The sequence below is a fragment of the Amphiprion ocellaris genome, chromosome 3 (genome assembly GCF_022539595.1).
Source record: "Amphiprion ocellaris isolate individual 3 ecotype Okinawa chromosome 3, ASM2253959v1, whole genome shotgun sequence".
In the NCBI taxonomy this organism is placed as follows: Eukaryota; Metazoa; Chordata; class Actinopteri; family Pomacentridae; genus Amphiprion; species Amphiprion ocellaris.
The window spans coordinates 29,772,347-29,797,620 of NC_072768.1; the positions used below are offsets into that span (position 1 = coordinate 29,772,347).

General features: G+C 39.1%; 3 protein-coding genes across 11 annotated transcripts in view; 1 reads left to right on the plus strand and 2 right to left on the minus strand.

Annotated features, from left to right (window-relative positions):
* itga11b (integrin, alpha 11b) overlaps positions 1 to 5,560 on the minus strand; it is an 80,044-nt gene extending 74,484 nt beyond the window's left edge. For both annotated transcript variants that reach the window (XM_035953135.2, XM_035953134.2), the window contains exon 1: positions 5,419 to 5,560. In XM_035953135.2, coding sequence (XP_035809028.2) covers positions 5,419 to 5,467 — 49 coding nt within the window. In that variant the 5' untranslated portion in view covers positions 5,468 to 5,560. The remainder of the gene's footprint in view (positions 1 to 5,418) is intronic.
* A 5,266-nt stretch (positions 5,561 to 10,826) lies between these two features.
* On the minus strand, positions 10,827 to 17,548 carry si:ch211-284k5.2 (sperm axonemal maintenance protein CFAP97D1). 2 transcript variants are annotated; one of them, XM_055008986.1, is made up of 5 exons: positions 17,340 to 17,548; positions 14,688 to 14,768; positions 14,370 to 14,488; positions 12,875 to 13,058; positions 10,827 to 12,354 (listed from the first exon to the last, which is right to left on the minus strand). In XM_055008986.1, the coding sequence occupies exons 1-5, from the start codon at positions 17,349 to 17,351 to the stop codon at positions 12,256 to 12,258; spliced, it is 495 nt and encodes a 164-aa protein (XP_054864961.1). In that variant the 5' UTR covers positions 17,352 to 17,548; the 3' UTR covers positions 10,827 to 12,255. The 2 variants fall into 2 exon arrangements, with proteins under 2 accessions (XP_054864961.1, XP_054864960.1); XM_055008985.1 differs by lacking the exon at positions 17,340 to 17,548 and adding an exon at positions 16,208 to 16,366.
* Positions 17,549 to 17,580: 32 nt separating this feature from the next.
* znf609a (zinc finger protein 609a) overlaps positions 17,581 to 25,274 on the plus strand; it is a 37,886-nt gene continuing 30,192 nt past the window's right edge. For 4 of the 7 annotated variants that reach the window (XR_008601127.1, XM_055008982.1, XM_055008980.1 and 1 more), the window contains exon 1: positions 17,794 to 18,137. The gene's annotated coding sequence lies outside the window, so the exon portion shown is untranslated. Of the gene's footprint in view, positions 17,649 to 17,792; positions 18,138 to 25,274 lie in introns of those variants that run through there. The other 3 variants (XR_002746929.3, XM_055008983.1, XM_055008981.1) reach the window with 2 other exon arrangements.

Here is a 25,274-nt window from a genome sequence, read left to right on the forward strand (position 1 = left end):
CTTCAATGCATGGAAACATAGTTTAATAAGAGGAATACAGGAAAATGGTCTCTGAAATTATCCACTGACTGAAGTGGTCAAATTTGTAAATGTACATGATTTTGCCCAATTTGCAACAGGACATGATGATGGGATGTGAGCTGGTCCTGCTGTTCCTTTCACTTCTGTCAAGAGATATCACAACAAATATTAGCATTGTTGGTTTGGATAATAACAGTTAATAATGGTTACTAGTGGTGAAGAGAGGGTAATTCATAATGATTGCAATGATCCCCCTTCACTTTTTCTCTTACCACCATGAGGGAATTTTCAAACTGTTAAATAAAATTTCACCTTCTGCAAACTACGAAACTACGAAATTTCCTTTAAATTCTGTATAAGCAAAATATGGTCAGAAGTCCATTGGATGCGATGTAAATGCACAGCACAAAACAAGTGAGGGGCCACTTTATCATCACAGTATAACACCAATTCAACCAAACTTCTAGGATATTGATCTGTCAGGGTAGGAACCATATTTGATTGTGGATCAGATTAATCTGTTTTGGTGAAAATGAAAGTGACAACAGGTGGGAAGGAGAGGCAACAGCAAGGCGACCCCCAAAAACTGAATGGTGTTGCAAGTGGAGGCCATAAATAATTTTTGTCTCCTAATACTTCCAGGCTGATTTTTGCCTGGTTTCACATTTTCCTAGAGACTGGTGGAAGCATGACACAGTACCAGCAGTCAATTCACCTTGCACAGGTAGTCAAGCTCCTCCAGCATGGCCCATCCATACATGCCGTTGCATGAGGGTTTGCTGTGTCTTTTAGCATGGTCTTAAGAGCATGGAGAAGATACCAGGAGATAGGCCTTTACACAAGGAGAGCTGGACAGGGCCATAGAGGGGCAATAACCCAGCAACAGGACAGATATCTGTTTTTTGTGTGAGGAGGAAGGGGAGGAGCACTGAAGAGTCCCATGAAATGACCTCCAGAGGGCTACTTAAATGTATGCTTCTGATGAAATTGACAGAAACAGACTCCATAAGGGTGGCGCCACAGACTGTCCAAGAGCTCACTGATGCCTTGATCCAAGTCTGAGAAGAGGTCCCAGGATCCCATCCACTGTCTCATCAGGTGTATTCCCAGCCATTGTTAGGATGCATACAGACATAAGGAGGCCATAGAAACTACAGAACCACATTATGAGCTGTTGTGATGAAATTCAAGTTGGAACACCCTGTGATTTCAATTTTTCATTTTGATTTTTGGTGTGATTTTGAATCCACCCCTCAGTGAGTTTATCATTTCGGTTTCCACTGACCATTCTTAGGTCATTTTGTTATCAATGCAGTACACAATGTGTATCAATAGACATTTTCAGCTCTAATCTTTTGTTAATCTAGCTCTAATGCAAGATGCAAATGTTTTCTTAATTTTTTTGAGCAGTGTATTGAGAGGATAACTCATAAAGTTTTTGTAAATACATATAATAATTAATTATATAGCACTTTTCTACTTTAGTGGTATTCAAAGCTTTACAATGTCCTTCTCATTTACACACCAATATTTATTGAAGGATCAGGAGCATCATCAGGTTCAGTGTCTTGCCCAGGGACACTTTGACATGTGGAGGGACGACACAAATCACAGCATTTGGTAATGCTTCAACTTCCTCTAGCACCACTATCAAGCAAAAATGCAGATATTTACTCAAGAAATATTGTTATCTAAACTTTGGGTTTGAGTTAGAAAGTAAATAATGAAAAGGATGTCTGGAAAAATAATTTTTGTAACTGCATTATGAATCTCTATCCAAACAACTTGCCACCTGATCTAATCATCTTGAATTTTCAATATATCGATCAAATTTCTCAAAAACTAAAATTTAAAATGATTGATGTAAAAATCATTGAATTTTGTGTTTTTTGCCCTGTGACATGCTGTTTTGTGAGAGTGTGAAGTTAGCATGACCTATATAGAACCACAATAGATACAATAATGGAAAATAGAACATATCAATGTGACTCAAAGTGTTGCTTGTACATTATAATCTTAAGAAAACACAATAAAAACAACCATAATGCGATAGTTACCTGCTGAGCTAAGTGTACTTTTCTGGTTTACTTTTGCGTTGGTTAATAAATGACAACAGACTGATATTCAGAAATCATGTTCAGATTTGTTGTCAAACAGTGAAACCATTCTATAGATTGGGTACAACAAAATTTTTTTCACCTGTAAAATGTCTGAATAATTCTTGACTGTAACTGTTATAAACAACCATATATTTAGGATAATCTGATCAACAATGTTTATTTATGATGTGGGCTGTATAAAGTATCAGTGCTGTATCAGCTTTTGCAGGTTGGGTTTCTTTCAGGCAATTGTATTGACACTAACTTCAAATGGTGATGCAATAGCTTAGGTTAAAAAAATGAAACTAGACAGCAACATTTACTTTAGACATAGTGGTATGACAAGTTACTCTGCCTTGTTTAAGCTCACTACAATATCCCTTTAATGTTCTGCTCAACCATTTGGTAGAGCACATTTTGACTCACTTATCATATATATATATATATATATATATATATATATATATATATATATATATATATATATATATATATATCTTATTGAAAAAAATGTTTTACTTAATTCCACCTGTTTCAGCCATCTCTCCCACTCAGTTGAGGTACATTATACTAAAAAAGTGTTGTAGATGTCACTGTGTTTTGAAATAGCATGCAGAGTAAGTCAGTCTGCTCACAGGAAGTTAGCACGAGCCAAATCATTTTCAAAGATTTTCAAAGGTAAAGTAATACTTTTGACATATTATTGTGCCTAAGGAGTTGTTGAACATAACTGTGTCATTTGAAATGTAAAAAAAAAGATTTAAAAGGGTCAAATAATTTTTGCAAAACATGCTCTACCAAATGGTTCATTTGGCATTTCATGGTAAAGGTAGTGAAGCTAAGCAAATCTAATTAAAATTGACTATTTGCTAAAAAATTATAACACTTCTGAACATTAATTGATGTTCATACGATAATTTTTGATACAATATCATTATATATGATGAAATAACTTAAAAACATGCTTAACCCAATGGTTAAATTGTTCTTTTGTAGTAAAAGTGGTGATGCTAAGACTATATTTAAATTTTCTGCAATAAAAACCCATACACAATTTTTGTGAAATAAAAACACCATGACTGTTCATTTAATGCAATTTCAGCAATAAATATTTATATAAGTTTGGTATTTCACCATTTTATGGTGCTAGGCCATGCACCTTTCTGGACCTGATACCAGAAAATCCAACTGTATAAAGGATCCTAATTATCAGCCAAGACAAGCCTAAGAGACTGGAGACTCTTTGTTTGACTCTATGGATGAGGAAGAAGTTGGTTTAACATGGACATCTACCAAACCAACACCCCGTGAGAAAAGAAGAGGGAAAAATGTCCTCAAACCATGTCTTTGGCAGATCTAGAATCCAGCCCTGACCCTAATTCACCCCTAAGCCAAAACAAAGGCAGAAGACTCTGGAAGCATGAGGATATTGACACATTCCAGGTTCCTGATCCATGCTTTGAGCTCCTGATGCTGTAGAGGCAACATTTCAGAACTTCAAAACACTCTTCACTGACAAGATGATGATGACTGAATGTATCACTCACCATACCAATCTGTACTCTGCCCAGGAATTGGGGGATCCAATCAAGACTATCTCTGAAGAGATTGAGGATTTCCTTGCTGTGTTACTTTTTAATGGGTGTTTTCACCTTCCCAGCCATAGAGGACTACTGGCACCACGAGTCACGCTTCAATGTGATAGCTGATATTATGCCAGGTAGTTTCGACTACTAGTCACGCACAGTTTGAGCAAGTCAACAAGCCACAATCCAAAGTTAGCCAACCATCAACATCCTAACCAATACATGAGCCATCTCAGAAGAAACTCTATACCCCAAGGCCCTCACAACCACAGCCAGATGTGCAGTGCAACATCTGTGGGCATTTGCCACTTCTGTTACGGTTTTATAGGAAATCGAACCCGAGTGTGACAGCAACACAAAGCAGACACAAGGCAGACTGGAAGGCAGCAGGGGTTTATTCACAAAAACCTCACAAAAATACAACAAAAACACCAACTATGGCGGGGGTGGGGGGAGGTCTACGTCCTCAGATCTGGAGGACGGCAGAGGTCTGTGTCTACTATCTGGCAGACAGGTCGGAGAAACGCAGGCTGCTCTGTCGGCAAATCTCAGTCCGTGTCACTGAGAGGAGGAGGAGAGATATAATGATGTGGCGCTGAACTGCGTGCAGTGCCGGCCTATATAGGAGGAGGATCAGTGATGAGCAGCAGCTGCTGCAGATCCAGCAGCTGCTGCTCATCCTCTCATCAGGACTGTGACAACTTCACTGTGGCAAACAGGGACGGTGCAACCTCTGGAAAGGGTGTGTCCAGATGGAAGTGCCAGAAATGCATGGTTTTCCTGCCCTTGAATGCAAAACAGCAATGCTTCATACCATACCACCAGAAATGAAGTGAATCTAATGGCCAAAAACAATTGTCCAGCTTCACCACCAAACAAATGATCAATTTAATTTATTTCTGCTATGATCTACAGTTTATTTGAGTTTTTCGGCATTTTTTTTTGCATTTATAAATTTATTTGATACATTGGCCATTATAATTTCTTCAATTTTGAAAGTAGAAAGAGTTATATATGCATAAAAATGCCTTTTGTTTCAGTTAGATGCATAAAAATGTATGCAAATTCTTGAATCGCACTTTTACCATGAAACGACATCTCAACCGTTTTGTAGAGGTCAATATTTCAAAAACCGCTGGGTCTATTCATAAAAAAAAAAAAAAAAAACCATTGATTGTTGTTATTAGTGCCCCATGGAAGTAAGAAATATAAAGAAATATTTTTCTCATTGCTTTTTTCTTGGTGGGGACATTAAAGGGATATGAAGATTACTTATAAACTAGAACATATTGAGAGAAAAGTGTATTGTTCTGTAGAAGGTTAGAGGAGAGGGTAAGTGACATTCTGGACAGGTCACTAGTTCATTAAAGGGCTACCACAAACAGACAAACAACTACAAATGCTTACACTCAGGCCTATAGCCAATTCAGAATCACCAATCAACCTGCTGTGTATATATTTGGAAGGTGGGAGAAAGCTGAACGCCCAGTCATGGGCACAGGGAGAACATGCAAACTCCACACAGGAAGGCCCCAACTGGCCAGTACACTTGAACCCAGATATTTCTTGCTGTGAGACCATAGTGCTGACCATATTTGAAATCCATATTTAGCCAACAGTCCATCAACAGCATCTGTCTGATTTGAACAGAATGATCTTTTTATCTTTCTGTCTCTGATTTGTGCTGTGTCAAGTGTTGCTCGCTCACATACCTGGCAGAAGGCTGCAGGTCCACAGCAGTAGAAGGAGCTGATAATCCATTTGAAGTGAAAGTAGTGAAATATACAGTTTGAGTGTGAGTGTGTGACTGGGAGGTTTACTCCAAGCTCTGGTGCTCAGATTTGCAAGGGAAGGGAGAGAGAGAGGGAAAGAGAGTGAGAGAGAGACGGACAGCTTGGGGAGGGAGTTATGCACCTCCCTCTTCCTTGTGTGTCTTCTCTACACACAGATATCTGACCTTCCCTCTCCAAACGCCATCCTCAGGTACTGTAAAAACAGGAAATGACTCAGTTTGTGTCCATGATTCAAAACACTGTGCTTCAGACCAAATGTGAAGGACAGACCAATATTATTGAGGTGGAGGTTAATGAGAAGTACTGATAATAGGTATACAGTTAATAGATGCACAATAACATACCGTAGTACTGTGTAGTTAGACATTTATAAACACATTTCAAGTGCTTAGTGTCCATTGGTACATTTTTGAAATATTCTTAAGTATTTATAAAAAGTTTCAAAGTGAGAAAGGTCAGAAAGGCTTTTCATTCAGTTTGGATTCCCACTTCAGGTTTTTATTTACATGTGCTCGTATCTCAGTTTTGAATCTTAACTAACCGAGTATCTTTACACGAATGCAGATGGAGAAAAAGAACACAGGTGAAAGGTATGTAATTACTGGTTGAATGTGATTAAATCAATCCGAATAAACAGCACATTTGAAGAAATTACATAGAGCATAACCACAGTTAATGTAACTTAGTGGCTGCCCAGGAAGTGATAAATGCATAATTATAGCTTTTAGATAATGATTCAGAAATGTTTTCCATAAGTTGTTTGTTCACTGCTTGCAAAGTAGGACTATAAGCACCAAAAAACTGCTTGATTTATTTGTTTTAACTATAAACATATTACCTGAAAGTATTATTAAGAGTAAGTGGGATTGCAAGCGTCATTTATAGTTTATAAATTCAGTTCAATTCCATTCAATTTTGCTATGAGCAAGCAGGCGGTGACAATGGGGAAAAGAAACAACAGAAAACACCTGAACAGGAAGGGAGAGAAAAACTCCAACAGAAATATGCTGAGGGAAGGCGGCCATCTGCATCAACCAGTTGGAGTGAGAGTGGGGATGAGGGGCGTGAGCGATAGCACAAGGGGTTGGGGTGGTGACGGCAGGAGTAGCAGATGGAGAACAGACACACAATACATAAGAGAACAATGAAAATTTTGGATGTCAGTGAGACCAGCGACTGCAGATCAGACACTTGTAGCTCCAGACCCAGAGACACTTGCAGAGAGACCAAACACAGAACACAAAGACAGTGACATGTAATGGTGGCATATATTTTTATAGAAGAGAAAGAGGAAAGAGTGGGGGAGAGGTGCTTAGTTCATGGGAAGTCCCTCTGCTAACCTATAGCAAAGATGGCTCAGGTGAAGGTGATCCTCAGCAGCCCTCACTGTAAGCTTTATCAAATAAGAAAGTTTTAAGCCTAATCTTAAAAGTGGAGAGGGTGTCTGCCTCCTAACCCCAAACTGGGAGCTGATTCCATAACAGAGGAGCTGATAACTGAAGGCTCTGCTTCCCAAGAAAGGTCTGGAAACTCTGGGATCTACAGGTAAACCTGCAGCATGAGAGCGAAGAAGGATGATATTGTACATTAAGGTCTGTAAGATAAGATGGAGTTTGGTGATTAAGAGTTTTATGCATGGAAAGCAGGATTCTAAATATACTGGATTTTACAGGACGTCAATGAAGAGAAGCTAATAATAATAATCTTTCTTATTGGTTCCTGTCAGAACTCTGGCTGCAACATTTTGTATGAGCTTGAGGTTGTTAAGAGAGTGATTGGAACATCCTGATAATAAGGAATTACCATAGTCCAGCCTAGAAGTTACATATGCATTGACTGGTTTTTCAGCATCACTCAATATATGACAATATTATGTAGAAGAAGGAAGGCCTTCCACCTCAGCTTGTGCCTAAGGTGGCAACTTCCCTTCTCTCTCCTACCTCTTTTCCCTCCATGTGTGTGTGTGTGTGTGTGTGTGTGTGTGTGTGTGCGTGTGTGTGTGTGCTGCTTCAATTGAAAAGTCACCTCCTGACAATCACCTCCTTTTTTCATAAAACATTGGCTCAGTTCACCATTCAAGGCTGGACTGTTGTAGCAACTACAGTCATTCAATTCAGGCCAAGTTATTGTCAGGATCCAGCCTCAGCCCTGCGTATCCCCCTCTCCCTCTCTCTCCTGTTCTCTCCCATTTTTTTCTTGCCCTCTCTCCCCTAATGTCATCTGAGTCTTGCCTGCAGCATGCCCAGTTGCTGCCGGGCCCTGATGTATCTCCTGCCTGTTCAAGGAAACATATAACACACATCAGGATACATGCATGATCAGAGTAACATAAATGATACATACAAGTACAAGCCAACATTGAAACCGATTTATAAATTTACTGTTTTGGTGTAAGGCTCTGGCATTAAGATGCAAACAGTAAGTAGATGAGCATATCAAGTATAGTAAGGGTGATGCAGAGTAGATTGGTGGAAATGGGCAGCTGGAAGCAGTGGGCTGGAGGAAGGTCAGCAGCAGCATCCCACAGTGGACATGATGGAGACTAAGTCAGTTGGTGAGACAGCAACCATAGATCAGAAGCATCCAGCTCTGGGACCAGGGACACTCGGAGAAAGGACACAGGAGGAAACAGAGTGAATGCAATGAGTTAATGGTATATATATTAAATATATAGGTAATGAGAAAAGGGCTCAGTGCATCAAGAGAGGTCACCCAGCATCCTAGGCCTATAACAGTGTAACTAGGGGCATAACTCAGGGATGTCGAAGAAGAAGTCAGTTGTGCCCCGTATATGCAAACTCCAACTGACCCCCTCGGGGTCATCTGAGTCAGCCCTAACTTTAAGCTTTGTCAAAAAGGAAGGTTTTAAGCCTGGTCTTAAAAATAGAGAGGGTGTCCGCCTCCCGAACCCAAACTGGTAGCTGGTTCCACAGGAGAGGTAACTGAAAACTGAAGGCTCTGCCTCCCATTCTACTTTTAGAAACTGAAAACAGAGAACATTGAAGGATTGTTAAAAAACAAACAAAAAAAAACTCGGAGTGTCAAAAAAAAAATAAATTATCTCTGAAAGCACAGACATGAAGAAAAACTCAGAAAATTGTAATTTCATTTTCAATGACAAATTCTTTTTTCTCTGTTTTAACTTCATAGACAGCAGCGAGGCAAAGCCGCAGTGAGGCTAAGAAACAGCAAAGAGGCAACGCAGCAGCATTGTGAGTCAGCTGAGACAGGCTCCAGCCATCATGCAACCCTGCAGAGGAGAAAGCAGTACATAGATAGTGGATGGGTGAAATTCCTCCTTGACTCCTGGATGTGATTGGTCTTTTGAGTGCATCTGCTTTGCCCAGTATTTCTTCATCTGACCTGAGTTGCACAATATGTAGTATTTGTTATTGCATGAGTGACAGAATGTCATTGTAATTGGAGATAGCACTTAACTGATCACAAATGGTACAACTTTGGGTTCTGAGAGAAGCCTATGGAATGTATTTCATTTTCATGTGATCAGTCTTCAGTGATCAGCTGACTGTTAGAAGCATACACATCAGAATAGCAAATTAATTTCTAATTATACAACATTTCAGACGGTACTACATAATTTTGATATAGATTCTTTAATGCTATTAACTACATATTTAGAATAACAGAAACCAAAAAGTGAGAGAAATTAATTAACAAAATTCTTCTCGTTTAAAAGCACAGTACATTTCCAATCATTTTCTGCTCCTCTGAGAGCAGTGATTACGCTTTCTTTGTCTCACCCAGCGTCTTCAGGGTGTGGCCTGAAGTAATCAATACCCTATATTAAGGTGTGCATAATTATTAGGCAGCTTCTTTACCTGAAACAAAATGGGCCCAAAAAGGAAGTTAACAGACTCTGAAAAGTCAATGATTGTAAAATGCCTTTCAGAAGGATGCAGCCCTCTTGACATAGCTAAGCTATTGAGGCGTGGTCACCGAACAATCCAACGTTTTGTTGCAAATAGTCAAAAAAGATGCAAAATATCTGATAAAGGCTTGAGGAGAATTATATGTGAAGCTCCCAGAAACTCATTAACCTTCAGTGCTGCTATATTCCAGAAATGCAACCTACCTGGAGTGTCCAGAAGTAAAGCTGAAATGTCAACACTGGGCCAAGAGATTTCTGAAGACAGATGTTTTGAAGGTTTTATGGACAGATCAAATGAGAGTGACTCTTGACCGACCCGATGGATCAATGGATCACTAATGGACACAGAGCTCCACAGGTGAAGGTGAGGTTCTGGTATGGTTATTATTAAGGATGCGCAATAGTTGGATCTTTTTAGGTTGAAGATGGACTCAAAATCAACTCCCAAACCTACTGCCAGCTTTTAGAAGATACTTTCTTCAAGCTGTGGTACAGGAAAAAGTCTCCATCATTCAAGAAGGCTATGATTTTTATGCAGGACAATGCTCCATCACATGCATCCAAGTGCTCCACCATGTGGCTAGCCAGCAAAGACCTGAAAGATAACAGAATAATGACATCCTCATCGATTTAAACCTTGCAGAGAACTTTGGGCCCTTCTGAAACATGAGATTTACAGTGAAGGAAGACAATACACCTCTTTGAACAGCATTTGGGAGGCTGTGGTTGCTGCTGTAGGAAAAATTGATCATCAACAGATCAAGAAACTAACAGAATCTGTGGATGGAAGGCTCATGACAGTTATTGAAAAGAAAGATGGCTACACTGGTCACTGAATATCAGTTGAAATGTCAGAAGTGTTTATTTGTAAATTTCTAGTGTATTTGTCCTTCTTACTCAAAAATGAATATGAGAAAAGAATAAATGAAAAAGTGAGATGGGAATTTTTTTGTTTTTCATTTAGTTGCATAATAATTCTGCACACTAACAGTTGGATATTAATTGTGCACACATAGATATTCTGATGAGAAAGCCAAAATTCACTTTTTTCTTTGTTAAATTCTAAAGTTTGAGGTTTGTTAACATTTTGGACTGACTGAGAGCACTGTATTATTTCAAAAATAAAATTAATTCTCAGTAATACAACGTGCCTAATTATTGTGCACACCGTGTATAACAGAAGATATGCTGAGTGGAGGTATATAAATGCTGCCACCCAGTGGAGAAAGCAATAGAGTAGTGGAGGAGCTGACAGGTGGGAGATATTTACAGTATGTACTGTTGTACTCTTGACTTATAATTCCAAAAACGTATTCAGCAGGTTTGCAACATGTCATCCTTTTTAGTTCACATAGACTGAGGTCCCACTGCACCCATAATGACTGATTTCACAAGTACAACATGCTCAAAACAAGAACTTGACAACATTATTAAGGAATCATAGTCCAGAAAAGTACTTTATTAATCACTGACAAAGATAGGTGGTGCATACACAGCATTAAATGCTAACTTTCCCAGATCAGAATGCCATAATCATGATGGAGAGTAAGAGTGAAAAATGTGTTTCATTTAAATAAGCATGAACCACATGGAACAATACACTAAACACCTTATTACCAACAAAATTGTAAAACTCGACTAGCACTCAAGACTGCAAGGCTGCAGGACATGGGGCATTGTAGTCTACACCCTCTGCAATTGTCGTATAGAGTAAAACAGAGTGATATCTTTTGTATTCCTAATGTTTATTCTTTTGTAGTAAGCAGGGGAAAAAATTGAAAAGTTTACTTATACTAGATTACTCCATTAATACCAATGGCAAATGCAGCGACATCATTGGGATTAACAGTCATCAGCCATGCAAGCAACTTAGACAAAGTGATACTTTGAGCTCAATTCTTGAAACAACAAACTAAGATGCCTGGAAAAAAAAAACATGCTGAAGTGTAGAAGGAATGCCATCTACCACAATCATACATTTTGTATAGTGTTTCATAATTTGTTCGTTAGCTCTAAACACAATGTATAGCTGAGGCTAATGGGAACATCATTAGTTTTGGAGGTATTTGGTGATAAATTAAAGTAGACGATTGGATAAATTAAAATGCTGGACTGATGATTGTGCTAGTTGAAAAGTCACTAAAGTTATTAGAGTTTATCCTGAAGAAAGCATGAATATTCCACTCAGATTTCATCACCACCCATCCAATATTTGTTGAAATAATTCGGTCTAAATTTATGTGGTCAGAATTAAAAGGAGAGTTAGCAATTTAACTGCCCGAAGACACTCACAATATGGGTAAAATACAAAAACAAATAGAGGAGTCTACACAACACAGTGACTGTGTCATGCACATACAAGTGCCTAGCACACTTGTATCATAACTGCATCTGTGCATTCTAATGTGTTATATTTGTCAAACATAAGCAAGAACAAAACTTCTTATTTTCATTTCTCTGAAAATAACTGTGCACAGAGATCTCTGACTTTGAATAAATTCAGCCTCCCATAAGGCTCTACACTGTGGTTGTATTTCATCAGACATGTTTTGAGTTTAGGTTTGTCGCAAATATCAACGGGCAATCTTTCTTTTTGTACATTTGTGCAGCATATTTAAGGTGGGTAGGCCATGGTTCGTTAGCATGTAATGATTTACCGTGCTGACATTTAACATGCAAACAATTTGAATGGTGACATACTATCATTGCCATGCTCCAAAGCTAAATAAACTATGGAATTAGCAGTAGAGACATACATGACAATTTTGGTCCGTTTTCCATTTCAATAAAGCAGTAAGCTGATGATAGATAACTGAGGAAATGTAACTGGAGACAATTTTAGTCTCTCCAGGTTATTTCTTTGTGTTTCAGATTTCTCTGTTGGTCCTGTCCATGTTAGACCTCCTGCAGCTCTTCGACTGTTTGCCACTCTCCACAGCTGCAAACTTCACCTTCCTGTGCAATGTCTGTAGACACAATGACACATTACTCATAGCTTATCTTGTGCTTCATTCTGAGACAGCAACCACCCATATGAGCATTATCACCTTCACACAGAAATCAGGTTGGAAAAGGACCAGAGTGGTTTAAGATCAATTCACTCCATTTATTACTCAAAGGATTTTGTCAGTCTTTGGCAAACATTTTAGCATCTTATCTCAGTTAAATATCATCTTTCATGACTGGCGCTTTCTGTTTATTGACGTGGTGCTTTTAATTGTAAAAGAGATTCAAAGACAAGAATCAGTTTCTCTAAATGGAAATCTTGATGCTGTTTAGAAGACAGTGTACATTGAAGTGATTTTTTAAAACATCTCTTTGACAAAAAAAAGCCACACACAACACAACATACACACAGAAATTGCAGAAAACCAGTGGCAATTTTTTGCATAATTTTGGTGCCTTTTTGTGCATTTTACTAAACTTTCTATGTTCAGAATTGTCTGTAAATCACAGCATTGTTACATATTTCCCCTGTGAACTCACCTGTTTGTCTGCCAGCCCTTTTGGGTATCGAGAAATGTCATTTAGCCGGCGTTGCGTTCTCTCCCAATCATCCAACCACAGTTGACGACGATACTCCGATGGGCAAGATGTTATTCGCTGGTAGATGGCCTGATTCTGATGGCTGATCAACAGAAGTTCTTGCTTCCTTTTGTTAGCATTCAGACTGAAGAAGGCAATAAATTGGGTGAGAAGTGAAAGAGAACGACTAATACATGGGGGACCCTTGCTGCATATCATGCTCCTCTCTCCCTCTGCCCTTGTTTCCTCTCTATACTGTTAACTGCCAAATAAAGGTAAAAATGATACCATGATCTATTCTAAATGAAGGATGAATAATCCAACAAATGTTATCACATAATAAAGCAGGCTGGTCACATCAGTTATTTCAAGTGTCAGCAAGATGCATTGGTGTCATCGGAGTACTCCTAAAGATCTCAGTGGGAGGAGGTTAAGTTTTCAACATTGGGTGAAGAAAAACTCCATGAATGTTGCTATTGCAGCATACAAATCATGTTGGAAGAATACTTTCAGTTGTAGATAAAATTTAGATTTTTGAAGCAACAGGTAATTATAAGCAACCTTAAAAGTAATAAGGTATCATTATTGTGCATACTCTGGCTTCCAGTGTTACTGGTCACATGTAAGCAATCATCATTACACTGATATGACATAATAGTAAATTATCTGATATAACATGATTAAATATTGGAGGACTGGACATAGCTTGAGATGACATGCAATAGTGTAACACGAAAACATGAACAGAAGACATGACAGGAGAAGACAATATCTTGCATGACTTGACATAAATGGACATTGGAGAAACAATAAATAACTGTTTTAAAAAGAGAGATCAAGAGATGTAGTAAAAACCAAACAACACATGACATCGCATAAAAAGACATAGCATGATCCAGTCACAACAACATACCTTGTAGTTACCAGTGTTAGGTTAATTTTAGTTTTTTAATTTCAGATGTCTAAGTATATGTGTGCATATAGCAGCATGTGATGCTTCTTATAGCCAAATAAAAAACAAATAAATCAGTATCTCAGGCTTCTGTATAGAGTCATCATAAGATATTCAGTCATGCATGCTAGCTTTACCAGTGTGGGAGGCAATGACGTAATTTCAATCATAGTGTATGCAGGAACCTGCTCCTCCTTTGCACAGCGTAGTCATTTTGTTGATGTATACATTTCTACGACAGCCTCTCTAGTCTTAGATGTCATTGATATTCCTGATTACCTGATGCCTCACATCCACCTGATCACCTGTTTCCCATTTATTAGTCAGTCTCTCATTATTTCACTGCCATCATTTCCTTTGCTATTGTACATAGTTTGTACTTTGATATTCAAGTAAAGGTGAATTGCTATATTTTATGTCCGAATCTCTGAGTTGTGCTTCTGTGTCCCCCTTATTGTGAGACATGATATCTCAGATATTAAAATTTAAACTGAGACAGCTTACCTCCACAGGTGGTATTGGTTCCTGTGGTCCACTAGGCCTTTAGAGCAAACAATGCCTGCCAGGTTGGATGCCAGCAGGTGATTTTCTCTGTCAATGGTTGACAGACGTTCATCCTGCAGCTGAACCACAGAAACCAAGACTTACAAACACAAACTAGAGACATTTTATTTATATAATCAATATCAGGGAAATGTCACAGAAGAAGTGTGTGTGTGTGTGTGTGTGTGTGTGTGTGTGTGTGTGTGTGTGTGTGTGTGTGTGTGTGTGTGTGTGTGTGTGTGTGTGTGTGTGTGTGTGTGTGTGTGTGTGTCCACTGACCTGGAGTTTTTTTAGTTTTAGCTGGATGTGAGCTGGTGTCCTGATGCCCGTAGTGTCCACTGCAGGCAGGGCAGAGTTCACCTACACACATAAAATCAGTGCAATATGGATGATTTTAAGCAGAAGCTGTGTATCATTTTTCCTGGGTTCTGTGTGGCTTTACTTGTTTGAGAGTGTGTCTTCTGTTCATGTGTGGACACTGGGTGTTAAACTACAGGTGTCTAATTCCCTAGTTGTTCATATGAAGTGGTAAAAAGTAACTAAAGACACTTAAGTGCTGGACTTAAGTACAACACTTAAGGTACTTGCAGCTTACTGAGTATTTTTATTATATACTACTTTATACTTCCGCTCCACAACATTTCAGATATTGCACTTTCTACTCTAGTAGTTACAAGTTACTTTTATTATGAAAGCTTTACACAAAGGATAATATAACAAATTGGTGAATGAGTAGTGAGTAGTAAGCAGTGAGTAAAAACTTGGACAGTGGAAGCATTTTTGGCTAAGTCCATTATTTGCCTTACCAGTAAAAGAAAAAACAAACAAGCAAAAAACCATCTGTTTCAAAAAAAAATATTGAATGATTTTTTTTTTTTGTATTGTTACCAATTTTGTATACAGTTTGATCAAGAGCTCATAAAGGCTCAGATTGAAGTGATGTTTTTTTTTGTTTGTTTTTGGTTTTTTGTGCAAATTTGACCATGGAATTCTGCAACTGATAAACCTTATGTCTGGGGAAATCAGTGGGAAAAGACAGATTCTCCATACATGAGATTTGTCACCTAGTTTTCTGCCTCAGTGGTATACAATCAAATTGGCTACTGCTTTTGTGGTTAATTGAGCTCCTTTTGTTTTAAAATGAGAGCAACAGTGACAAAAAATATATATATATATTTGAGGGTAAATTTAAAATCAAAGCAACCCTCAGAAATCATGAAATGCTCAGATATTACCAGTTCAATCAATTAGGCTGAAATGTATGTTCAGTTGTTTTTACAAGGATGTCTGTAATTACTATGAGCATTTAAACATTAGTAAGGTGTACAATGGTGGCATGGAAGGCAAATCAATATTAATATTAAAGATTAGACAGCTAATGTACTGTTCAGGATTAGTATGTTGGATTGGTGCAACTATTCACATCACTACCTCTCCCTCTCCAATCTATCGGTCTCATATTGTACATATTTAAAACAATAAATCCACAAATCAACACTATCCCACCACTAATCCACGCGCAACTAATATCAAGCCCAATACTCCTACACTGTGCTGCTCCTTTAATTCTAACTCATACAAAACTGCCTTCAGCTATAGTCCCACAAATTCTTAGTCTTCAAACTTCTGCTCTCTCATCAGCCCTCCAGGCCAGTTGCAGTCCAACCATTCTTGACCAAGACTCCAACTCAAACGGAACTCAGTCCTTTAGTAAATCTCACAGACCAACATATAAGCCTGTGCTGGACTAATGTTGCTTTAGTCAACAATCCTCTACCATTCTCTTTTCATTTACCTACCTTGCTGCGGTGATTTTCATAGTTATTCTGGTCCCATCGTTTCTGCAAGTAGCGGTTGGTAACAGGTTTAAATGGCTGGTATGACCTGTGCATGTTGCACCTCTGATAATAGCTGTGACACTATCACTCATTCACATCTAGTATCTAACCCAGGAGGAGTGTGCTTGTTGTGTGTTTGCACTCCTTGTTAGTTGTCGCTATGGAGATGTACCTCTCTTTGTCTCCTTGCAGCCAGATATATTTCCTATTAATTATTACTAAGCTTATCTTCCTAACTATGCTGAGCAGGCATGCGCACTTCTCATGTAACATATTTACATATGGCTATTGAGTTGTGTGTTTCAGCAACAAGGAAGAGCTACATCTTAGTTTTGTCTTCCTCCTGTCTACATTCACACCTACCAACCTACCTTCTGTCTGCACTGGAAATGAGGCTGTTTTACATTGTGTAGATGTAACTTTGACTGTTGTGATTATCTTCCACTTGGCTGACGTCCATTGCCATTTACGAGCACTAATTGGATCGTTTCTCCTAAATAACATGAACATTTGCTTGTTACTGGTTTTACAGTTGTGCTGACAGGACAAATGTCTTGGTATTTGTGTCTTTGTGAATTTATGACAGAAGTTGTCTTTATCCAGTCACAGTGGACACAAGGTCAGCTATACTATTGTACACAGTACAGTTTTATTACTATAGGCTTTTACTGTAAAAAGATAATCAGTCTGAATTATTTTGGAAATTATGCAGCAGATACACAATCAATAAGTTTCAACAAAAACAAATCAGTTTCAGCAAAACTGAGTATGTTCTGTTGGCTACACATTGGGCACAACACACTAGAAGCCTACTGTTTTTTTTCTCTTTGCTGCTGTAGCACTGCAAATTTCCCAAATACAAGATCAATAGAGGTTCTATCTATCTATCTATCTATCTATCTATCTATCTATCTATCTATCTATCTATCTATCTATCTATCTATCTATCTATCTATCTATCTATCTATCTATCTATCTATCTATCTATCTATCTATCTATCTATCTTCGTTACCCACAGCTCCCACAGACTGCGTAAGAATAAAAAAGTTGACTTGTGTGATATATAGTGCTAGCATGTTAGTGGAAACTTACCTTATTCCACATGAAGCCCCTTATCCACCGCTGCTACATTTTATAATTGGACTGAACGAAAAAAAAACGAAGACCCGTTTTTCTGTTTTTCTATGTGACGGTCAGAGGAGACCCACACGTGTCCAAATATTACATTTCTATAGAATAAACTGTACATATATACATGTTTATGATAGATGCATTCTGTGTCATTTTATTGATAGCGACGGTTGGGGAAGGAGAGGAAGTAAGGGAAGAGAGAGCAGGGGGGTGACATGTAACAAGCTGTGAACCGGCCAGGATGCTGTCCAGGGAAGTGGCGCTCACGTGGTAAGCGTCCTGATCTATTGGGTCGGCCACATATATACATTTTATTTACACTATGTCCTCAGATTTTAAGGTTGGGAGTTCTGTCCACTTTAAGCCAGCAAATTCACTCCAGGTCCAGTGAGTCCCGTGATCCAGTTTTCCGGGGTTTGGTTACATTGTCCCTAAGATGCTGTTTGTCTGTCTGTTGCTATCTGTGTGTCTGCTAACAGGAATACCGCTGATATCGAAACTCTGGCAATATCATATGGAGTGACCACAGTTAGCTGTATTTTCATCCAACCCCTCGAACTGTCTCCAAAATATCGATATTTTTGTTTTCCAGTTCTCTCCAGATGACTGTGATGGCTGCGGTCCAGTGAACTGGGAGCACGTTGACTGGTCCGCCTGTTATATCCACCAGTTTGGGAGCTTGTCTTGACTGTTTTCAGTGGAATTATCCGAACCTATGGAGTGTACATGAATATTGAACGGACGGGGATTCCGAACGGGGTAAGTGGAAAAGTTAATGTGGGCTCTCTTGGTAGGATTTGGGGCCACCTTTGAAAACGCGGGATTGCCTGCTAGCTATCCCGGGGGTTAGCTCAGCAGGCTAGCTGTTGTCTTTGTCTGGGGAGACCGGGCAGCTAATCGACAGGCGTCCATCGTCGGACACGTCCCCGTCTGACCCGCTGGTTTCTCTGTATAGCCTAGATGCAACATCCACCACCACCTCGACATTTAGTATTTTCCTGTTCTACTACTGTAACGATGTTTGTGTAACCCCTACTTAATTGCTTCACGTTGCGATTTGGTATTTGTTTTACCATCCGCATTCCCTGTTGTGTATCGTATTTTCAAGCTATTGCAGTATTATAAAAACAATGATCAGTTATTTCTTTGTGTGTTTCTCGTTGTCTCTCTGAATGTCTTATTAGCCAATAGGATTGTAGTTGTGGAGGTCAATGGCGTATATTAGAGCAACATGCATGGTATGGTGAAATTTAATCACACGTCCGATAATGGATAATGGATTTGGTTGAAAGCGCCGCATCGGCAATTGTCCATCATACGACAAATGGGACGGTAGGTCATCCATTATAAACACGACCTGTGCAACTTTATACGTTGGTCTTTGCTTTAGTTTCATGTCTTTAATATCAGCTTTGAATGGCAGAGTAGGACGAATAAAATTAGTGATTTATTTCAAAGTTTTACAGAAACTAAGGGACACTCGCCATCTGAGCAAATCAACCTGCGTCCGATAATGGATCTCAATAGACATGTAGCGGGCCACGGTGGGCCTCGGATCAGCTGCAGAAATAATATTTAATGCCTGCATGCGATTTGTTGTTGGACTCGTACGTTAATGCTGTTGTACATATTTGATATTAGTGTTACTCAGCTAACGAGGCTGTAACACGTTATTGATGTGCGCTAACAGACAGTGAGATCCGGGGTTGACGCGTCAGCCACTGCTAACTAGCTTCCCGAATAATTTAGCTAGCCGTAGCTAAGTTAGAAAGAAGCGTGAGGTTGTTTTTGCTTGCACTAAATGTATTTACTTCTGTAAATAACGCCAGCCCTACACATTCACAGCAATTTAAGTATTGCATTTGTTTAGTGTCCAGACGACTTAACCAGGCAAATGTCCAAAGCTCACTAACGTCAGTTACGTTAGTAACATTTGGCCTGTTTGCAGGCTAACTCCATGATGTAAATAGCATATGTAGATTTCCAGGAGCTACTTTAAATGAAACGTGCAGCACAGTTGAAACAAAACGTGTAGTCGTCGTTGTTAAGGTTAGCCACTTGTAATGTGACCATATGTCACGTAATTGTGATTACATAACATTAGCAGGGATTGGAGGCCTATGACAGTGTATGTTTGTCTGTGTATTAATGTAAACGATTACAGTAAATTGCAGTTTACTCCCAAACAATGTATGTTTGGGAGGTAAACTGATGCGACTGCGAGGATCATGTTTGATTTTTCAAGTGCCTTCAATACTGTCAGGCTGGCACTGCTTGGTGAGAAGATGAGGTTGATGCAGGTGGAGTCAGCACTACTCTCCTAGGTCATGGAGTATCTGACCTGCAGACCACAATATGTTTGACTGCAGAACTGTGTGTCCAACAAAATCCTCAGCAGCACAGGGGCCCCACAAGGAACTGTCCTGTCCTCTTTCCCCTTCACATTATTATTATATATCTGACTTCTGGTATAACTCAGACAGATGCTTTCTTCAGAAACATTCTGATGACTCTGTGGTTATTGGCTGTATCAGAGGAGGACGTGAGGAGGAATACAGGGACATGATCAGGGATTTTTTTTGACTCATGCAACCTCAACCACCTTCTACTGAACACCTCTAAAACCAAGGAAATGGTGATTGACTTCAGGAGGAAGAAGTCCACAATGGAACCGGTGACCACTCTTTGCACGGAGGTAGAGGTTGTCTCCAGCTATAGGCCTGGGAGTGCAGCTGGCTGACAAACTGGACTGGTCCAGACACATGGAGACAGTGTACAAGAAGGGCCAAAGCAGACTTTACTTCCCTTTTAATATCAGTTAAAAGATGTTATTCTATGTGCAGTTTACCAAACTGTGGTGTCCAGTGCTTTATTCTTTGGGGTTGTGTGTTAGGAGGAGGGTCCTCACTCCAGGGACAGAACCAGCTGAATAAGCTGATTAAGAAGGCCAGCTCCACAACTAGTGTTGAGCTGGAATTAGTCCAACAGGTGGCTGAGGTGAGAATGCTCAGGCAACTGAACTCTATTATGAACAATGCTTCTCACCCACTACACAATCTGGAGGTGTTTCGACAGATTCAGCCACAGATTTATCCCCTCTCAGTGCAGGTCTGAGCGCAGCAGGAAATCCTTCCTACCAGCTGCAATCAGGCTTTTCAATTCACAGTAATTAACATTAATATTTTAACTTATGAGCTATATGCTGTGCAAATATATTTAAGTTTCATAATTTTTCTAACTTTTATACTATGCATATGGTCATACTGATGACTGTTAGTGTTGGTGTCTCTGTCGAGTTTGTGCGTTGTTTGTGTTAACATGCTGCTGTTACAAGTAGTTTCCTGCAAAGGCTTAATAAGGTATTATTCCATTCTGTTGTATTCATTACTTACTAGGCTAGTCTATTAGGAAGAAAAGTACTTACCAATGATCTTTTAAATGCCTGCCATTGCTCTGCCAAGGTGTGTGAGTAAATGAGCTCACATGTATCTACTTTTTGTGCTGCATTGTTTTAATTCCATTGACAGGGTACTTATTTAATTTGGGAGCAACATGTTCATAAAAAAACACAACACAGTAGACAATGCAAGGATCTTAGTTGTAAATGACCAAATAGTGTATAATGCAATAACAAGCAAAAAACTAAATGTAAACTAATAGCAGCTTATCAAACTGTCCAAAATACTGATGGCATAGTTTATTTCTGATTTCTTAAGCAGTCAAACTGAAAGCTCAGTGTTTAACCTGAGGACAGCCACACTGTAACTAGTGATTTGACTGCAACTTTTAAACTGTGACTCTGTATGACAACTCACCTGCCTGATATGAAGAAAAGTACAAAATGTGGCTTTCAGTTAGATTCGGATCCATCCCGTCTCCATGTAAAGGCAATTTGATAATTATAAGTGATTAATGAAATTACTGCTGCTCTTCTGTGTATAAATGTGCGGAACTCTTTCTCTTTACAGACGCTCATATTGGCTATTGGGTCATTCTGTGTCAACTCTGTGAAGGTGATTGCTTGACCGTCTCAGAATCTGTTGAAACTTTGTAAGAATGAAATGATCTTTGGAATCTGAAAGTGACATCTGCCCATTTTTTTTAAGGTGGAAACTTCTTTGCAGTTTATTACATACCTGCAGTATCAGACAGCGGCAGGATTCATGAATGTCTTCAAAGAAAGAGAGCTGCACGCATTTAAACGCAAAGCAACAGCAGTAACTTCATTAATTAGTTTTAATTATATATATTCCCTCATATGGAGACCGTATCAATTAAGATCTAACGGCAGTCCATGCCGCTTTTGTTCATCTCCGACAGATGAACTGTCACACAGTCACGGTTTTATCACCTGCAGTTAAATATTTTGTCCTCAGGTTGAGCCGTGAGCTTTTAGTTTCACTGTTTAAAAAATCTGAAATAAACTGGGTTGTTAGTTATCAGACACTTTGATCAGCTGCTGTTAGCTTAGTTTTGTCTGTTAATGCATTATTATGTAGTACACATTAGTTGTTGTATTGTCTGTTCTTTTGTGAATAACAAAGATCACATTCTTGCTGTAGTTGTCTCTGGCGCTCTAGTGGGTATCTCTGCATGAGACCATGAAGAACGTTAACAGAAAAATGACCTATGTCTAAATAACTAGATTGCCTTCACCTTAATGGATTGATGAAGCTAGCAATGTTCCATATCCCATTTCTGAAACAAGCTTTTGTGTCCTGTGCCAGCTGTATCTGTTGTAGCAGTGCTCCATACACAACATTCACAAAAGATAATTTAGCTTGTTTAGCCCCCCACGACCCTGGATGGATGTCATATGGTGGTGAGGCCACCTGTAAAACAAGATGAACAAACAAAAATTGCTGGTATTGTTTCTCTTGTACGAAATATGGTCTGATTCTGTCAAGTACAGACACTTTGATAATTAATAATCTACTCTGATGTGACATGAGACATGAAGGGACATAAATTCCAGGACAGTGCACATCTCAGGTTGGTAACTGGAGTTTAGTTGCTGCTTCTTCTGACCAGGGATTTATCTTTGCTTCAGAGTAAGATAGAGATGGAGAAGTAGATGAAGACAGAAAGCTGGATGGGGTGGTGGGCGGAGAGCTGGTACAGTATGTGATCATGGCTGCAGAAAGACTTAGTGGTAATTCATTGTCACTGATGTTTTTAAAGAGGACTGTGGTGATGAACACTTGACAGTTTATTTTCCATGAAAATGGAACTATAAGTATAATTTTAGGACATTTAACAAATATAACATGTCACTTATATAATATAAGTGACAATCCTGAGGATGGATTTGACCTGCACCGTCTATTAACGTATTTTCAATCAGTCATCTTTAGGGTGACTGTCAGAACAAAGTAGTAAATTCTAGGGCTGTAGAAAAGAAGTACTGTTAGTTAAATGTGTTAACCAACATGTGTGTAATCCAACCATTTAGCATCTATTCTCAAAATAAACAGTAAAGTGGGTTGTAATTAAGGTTTAGTATGGTTTGTATTTTAACAATTCTGATTATAATTCAGTTCATGAATTCCATTTCTTAATGACTCTGATCCAAAGGGGCATGTGGTTACTATAACAGTTAAGTCCTGCTTTTGCATTAATGAAGGAATTATAATAATTAGATTACACTGTATTATAGCATAACAGTCACAGGAGACATTTTTACTGCATTAAATACTTTAATACTGTGCAGTATCAGTGCTTTTATTTATGTAAAGTATCTAAGTACTTGTTCCACCACTTCCCATTTCTGTCCATCAAGGTAAACAAACACTTGTCCCACTCACATCACTGTCTGATTGGCTGTTACTTGTCATGAGTAACAGCCAATCACACACAGCAAGAGAAAGACCACACCTGAACGCATTAGTAGAGCAGTGAAGCTCCAGTGAATTAGAGGAGCCGTGCTTAAAGGTGAGGCAGCAGACACTGCAGTCTTCCACAATTATTCATAGTGTTACTCAAAAAGACCCCAATAATTTACTTGCAGGTAGGGAGGAATGTCAAGCTCTGGTATTAAACATGCCCCGGGGCAAAATTTTTAAATACTGAAGGATCGATAAACTCCAACGTTAACTGTTCTGTTGATGATACTTTAGAAAGTAAGAAGAACATTGTGCAGTACATTGCATCACTGTAAGACGTGTTTGATGTGTATCTGTCTATGATGCGTTTTCGCTTTCCAAATCCAAAACAGTGTTCTGTCTTTCGGAGTGTGTGAGGAGCAGAGCAGCTCTGTCACTCACCTGCAGCTTTGTGCAGCACAGAATTGATGAACGTCAAAAAATATGATTTAATTCTCTGCAGTTGATGCAGTCAATGTCCATTGCTACAAAAGTAACAAATCTTTTGCATGTCAGAGCAGGAACATTGTCAATCTCTTGAAACTTTTAGCAAAAGTTCATCCCATACAGTCGGAGAAACGCTCAGTGTGATTGCTGAGCTCATAGTTCATCCCTCGCTAACTATGTTTGTATTGTTTGCTAGCAGCCACACATGCAGTTAAATAAACTATATGAACATGGGCTACTGATTAAAAGTAAGTATTTGCCAGCTGTTTTACTGTGACTGTTTTCAGAAATTTGGTCTGAAATTCAGAGCATCATTTGAATTTCTGTGTCATTTTCAGAGCACAGAGCAGTGGGATTTGGTGATTTGCAGGCTGTAGACAAACCCTGGATTACTTTATATTCATCCTTTCTCTGGTTGAATGTTGGTGTCAGTGGTAGAAAAAATACTTCAACTGTTTTCTTCACTAAGACTGTTAAATCAGTAAAATATGGTCAAAGTCCTGCATTAATTTTACACTCAAAAGTGAAGAGTGAAACAGGATTTATCTGTACATTGTACTGATATTTGCCTCATATCTGTTCAAGGTGGACCTCGTACTTCTTAATTATTGCTGGACAGTTTAATGAAACACATATTTTAGTTTGTGAGTAAAACCTGTGATACCTTCCACAGTGCTCTGATGATTCCCATCAACACAATGTTAGTGTTTATAGCAATTTTAAATCTTATACAGTACATCTTAGAAAGTAAAACAATCTTAATTCTGTGCTTAAAAACAAAACAAGCAAACAAAAGCAATCAAAGTACCAATAAGAAGACCGTTAAAAGTGCCGATGAGCAGCGTCGGTAAAGATGACGAATATGGCGGTGTGTGATGACACGGCAGCTTGGTACTGTCTGCATTTTGTCCTATTGTGTGTGCTTTGTCGGTCAGTTCAGACACTTGAGACTGTAATCGTGTTCGGAAGGGCCAAACTTTTGGATATTGGTAGACCGTGCCAACTTCTGCAATGCTGGAATTTATCCAGAAATCCAGCGGACCAGTGGAGTTATCATCATGCCGCTCCAGTGGTGGAGAAGGAAGTGTAGGCAAAAGTGAGCCAAGACAGGGCTCTGTATGCTAAGCCACATGCTAACCCACAGAGACCAGCTCTTCCAAGTCTCTTCCTGGCAAACTCTACATCACACGTCAACAAGATGGACAAGATACGACTGAGGATTGTGTCACGCAACATGGAAAGTTGTGTAACGGTTATCAGAGCAAGTCTCTAATAATCAGCAAAGGTTCTTCTTCCAGAGGAAGCTCAGGCAGGCTGAACTCTCCTCTCAGCTAGTGGCATACATCATATATAGCTGGTAGTAAGATGCAAACAGTCTGTAGATGAGCATGTAAGTATATTAAGGGTGATGCAGAGTAGATTGGTGGAAATGGGCAGCTGGAAGCAGTGGGCTGGAGGAAGGTCAGCAGCAGCATCCCACAGTGGACATGATGGAGACTAAGCCAGTTGGTGGGACAGCAACCACAGATCAGAAGCATCCAGCTCTGGGACCAGGGACACTCGGAGAAAGGACACAGGGAGAAACAGA

Coding starts and splice junctions, on each gene's coding strand:
- si:ch211-284k5.2 (XM_055008985.1), bottom strand. CDS start 16,300: ATGCACAGGTCATACCAGCCATTTAAACCTGTTACCAACCGCTACTTG. Junction 14,769..16,207: donor ATGAAAATCACCGCAGCAAG/GTAGGTAAATGA, acceptor TTATGTGTGTAG/GTGAACTCTGCCCTGCCTGC. Junction 13,059..14,369: donor AACCAATACCACCTGTGGAG/GTAAGCTGTCTC, acceptor TGCCTTCTTCAG/TCTGAATGCTAACAAAAGGA.